Below are 2,833 nucleotides of genomic sequence, written 5' to 3'. Positions count from 1 at the left end.
GAAACATTCTGTAAGGGGCAGTTTTATTATTCCTTGGGAATCAGGCATTGGGGTCTCTCCAGGTTCCTTGCCCCTCCTGCTTCCTCTGTTACAACATTTTTCTTAGTATCTGCAAGTGAGATGGCTCAGAACGAGAGAGAGAAGGGCCTATGGCACATAGCCATTTCAGCTCCTCTGGCCCGAACACGTCCAAAATCGAGCTCCACGGGACAGCCCGTCTCAGAGTGGATAGTGGTCTCGGGTCAGGATTGTCCTGGAGAATCTGGTCATACACATTCCTTAACTTCTCAATGCCTCAGTGTTCTCATCGACGGAGAGAAGACAACAAAAACGCCCCTTCCCCTTAAGATCACTGCGCCGCTTAAATGAGATAACACGTGAAAGGCTCGATACAGTCCCTGGGACATGGGCAGCGCTCACATCAAAGTAGTAGTAATAGCAGCTGCTGTTATTAATATCATGATTACGCTTCCTGTTTGGTCAAGTGAAAATTAAGAAAAAGAAAACAGTGTCCCTGTTCTATGTTTATCATTTCAGAAATGCATGCCCTGCGTTTCAGATCAAAGCTTTATCAGCAGTAGGCTGGAAACCTTCAGCTTTCAGCGTCTCCGCCTCATCCCTTTCTCAGTTTGAAGAATCCCGTTGGAAGTGGAAGAACTTCATCTTCTAATTATCTGTCTGCAAGGAAGATGTCCAGGAGGGAAAGTACTAATCTAAAGAGAATCTCGAAATCCCCTGGCATTTTTATTTCGGCTTTGACCTATGGATAGTGGCTAAGCTTCCCACTTTTTTACCCTGGATGCTCTATGCTGTAGGCAAAATGCTTATCCCACTGGACAGGACCGAGCCTGTGTACGGGGTTGAGATGGAGCATCACCCTTCTCTCTCCTCTTGAGTGGAGTCACAGCTGACGGTGGACCAAAGGCTGTGAGCTGAGGGCAGGCACACTTTTACCCTCCTCTTTTTTTCCATTTAGAGATCATTCAACAAATATTTCATCATTCAGCAGAGTCACTCTGCTAGGTGCAGGGTGTACAAAGAATGCCATTTAATCTCTTGGGTCATGAAGAGTCCCTAGAATGACCAGAATTTCTGGAAGCTTCCACTATGTATAGCTTCAGATTCTTTCTTCTAAAGGAAATATCAGACAGATTCCCGGTATATAATAATATTAAGGATAACCTTTAATGTTTATACTTAGTATTAAGTAACTTACAGGGATTATTTCATCTAAACCTGTCCACAACCCTATGAAGAAGGGCTCTTATAGATAAGGGAGCTGAGGTTTACAGAAATTTAACTTGCAGAAATTTAACTTACTGAGGTTTGCAGAAATTTAACTTAAATTTAAATTCAATCAAGGGTGGCGAAGCCAGTATTTGAATCTGGAGAGTCTGGCCCCAGAATCGTGTCATTGAACACCAGATTGTGAGACTCACTCACCACCCCCCCACCAAGCAACACTGCTGTGGGGCGTAGGGGTGAAGTAGAGGTGAAGGGTGGAGGACACCCAGAGCCCCTTTGCAATATAACCCCCCTACATCCCTTGCAGCTGCCCCTGAGTTGCCCGGTGTGATCCAGCCTCTGCTTTGGGGGAGCACCCTTCCTTCTGCACCCCTAAGGCAGGCACTCTCTGGGGCTCCTGGTAGAGTCCGGAGAGAGAACCAGACAGGTGTGTGGGTGGGCTGTGCAGAGGGTCTCGGTGCCAGAAGTCCTGAATAATCGGGTGCGGGGGTCCTGCCTAAGACTTAGTCTTTCTCTCCTGGCATCTCTTGGAGTCATCAGGTTTAACTTCTGCAGAAATGGGTTTATTGTTTTTATATGGATGGGAGGCTGTGAATATGGAGAATAGAAATGTGTAGGGGATGGATGCCCCCTTGATACGGATCCCTGGACTCACTGAGGTCAACCTAGGTTTGCTGTCTTCTTCAATAGCCAAAGGGCAAAGTGCAGCTGGCCACAGGGTTTTGGGGTCCTGGGAACTCAAGATGTGCAGGCAGACACCAGCTTAGAGCCTGGAGCTGAACTTGACCCTGGCTCTCTAGAGCTTCTCTAAGGACCCAGGTAAAAAAAAAAAAAAAAATTGTTCATCTATTTGTTTGTGCCCCACGGTGGAATGGGCTTTTCCAAGGGCAAGCGTGACACCCTCTTGGCCAAGCCCCTTTTGCACTGTGTATCAGGGCCAGAAAGCTTGTGGCCTCTTTTCAAAACTTCTCTGCGTGGGTCTTGGGAGTATCAGGGAAGGCTTCCCGGAGGAAGAACACCTCAGCTCATGCTCAGGAGACTGGGGCTCCCTCCGTGCTCTCATTTCACGTGCGTGCGGATACATTTCCCTCTCCTCTTTTTCCGTCTCCCTTTCAGAGCCAAGAAGAAAAGCAAACCCCTGAACCTCAAGCTCCTCAGCAGCGTGGGCAGCTGTGAGAACATCCCTTCGCAGCAGCGCTCCCCGCTCCTGTGCGAGCGCTCCCTCCGCTCCTTCTTTGTGGGACATGGGCCTTTCCTGCCGTCCACCCCTCCCGTCCACACCGAGGCCAACTTCTCCGCAAGTAAGTCACCCGGGGCACCTAGGCACGCCGTCCGCCGCGCCAGGCACACTCTCCCTTTTCATTTTCTTTGGTGAAAATGCTCATGACATGTTTGCCAAAGGGGGGCTTCATCGGTGCTCTGGAGGTCGACTGGCCATTGTCATCGGCCCCCCCGTGTCCCTGCGCTTTTTGCCTGCGGGTGTGTAGGGATGACAGGGAAGCAGGCAGGCCGGGATTTAAAGGAAAGAAACATCAACCGTTTTCTCTCTGTTGCTTCTCAGCTGCCTGGTCACAGATTTTCCCTTTCT

General features: G+C 49.3%; 1 protein-coding gene across 1 annotated transcript in view; it reads left to right on the top strand.

Moving 5' to 3' along the window:
- Positions 1–2,833, top strand: part of KSR2 (kinase suppressor of ras 2) — a 338,884-nt gene that overhangs the window by 187,226 nt on the left and 148,825 nt on the right. The window contains exon 5 of the mRNA XM_006908594.3: positions 2,362–2,546. Within this exon, the coding sequence (XP_006908656.3) occupies positions 2,362–2,546 (185 nt within the window). The remainder of the gene's footprint in view (positions 1–2,361; positions 2,547–2,833) is intronic.

This window comes from Pteropus alecto, unplaced genomic scaffold (genome assembly GCF_000325575.1).
Source record: "Pteropus alecto unplaced genomic scaffold, ASM32557v1 scaffold113, whole genome shotgun sequence".
Classification (NCBI taxonomy): Eukaryota; Metazoa; Chordata; class Mammalia; order Chiroptera; family Pteropodidae; genus Pteropus; species Pteropus alecto.
The sequence above is the reverse complement of the archived record's forward strand: the minus strand, read 5'-3'. Positions and strand labels throughout refer to the sequence as shown.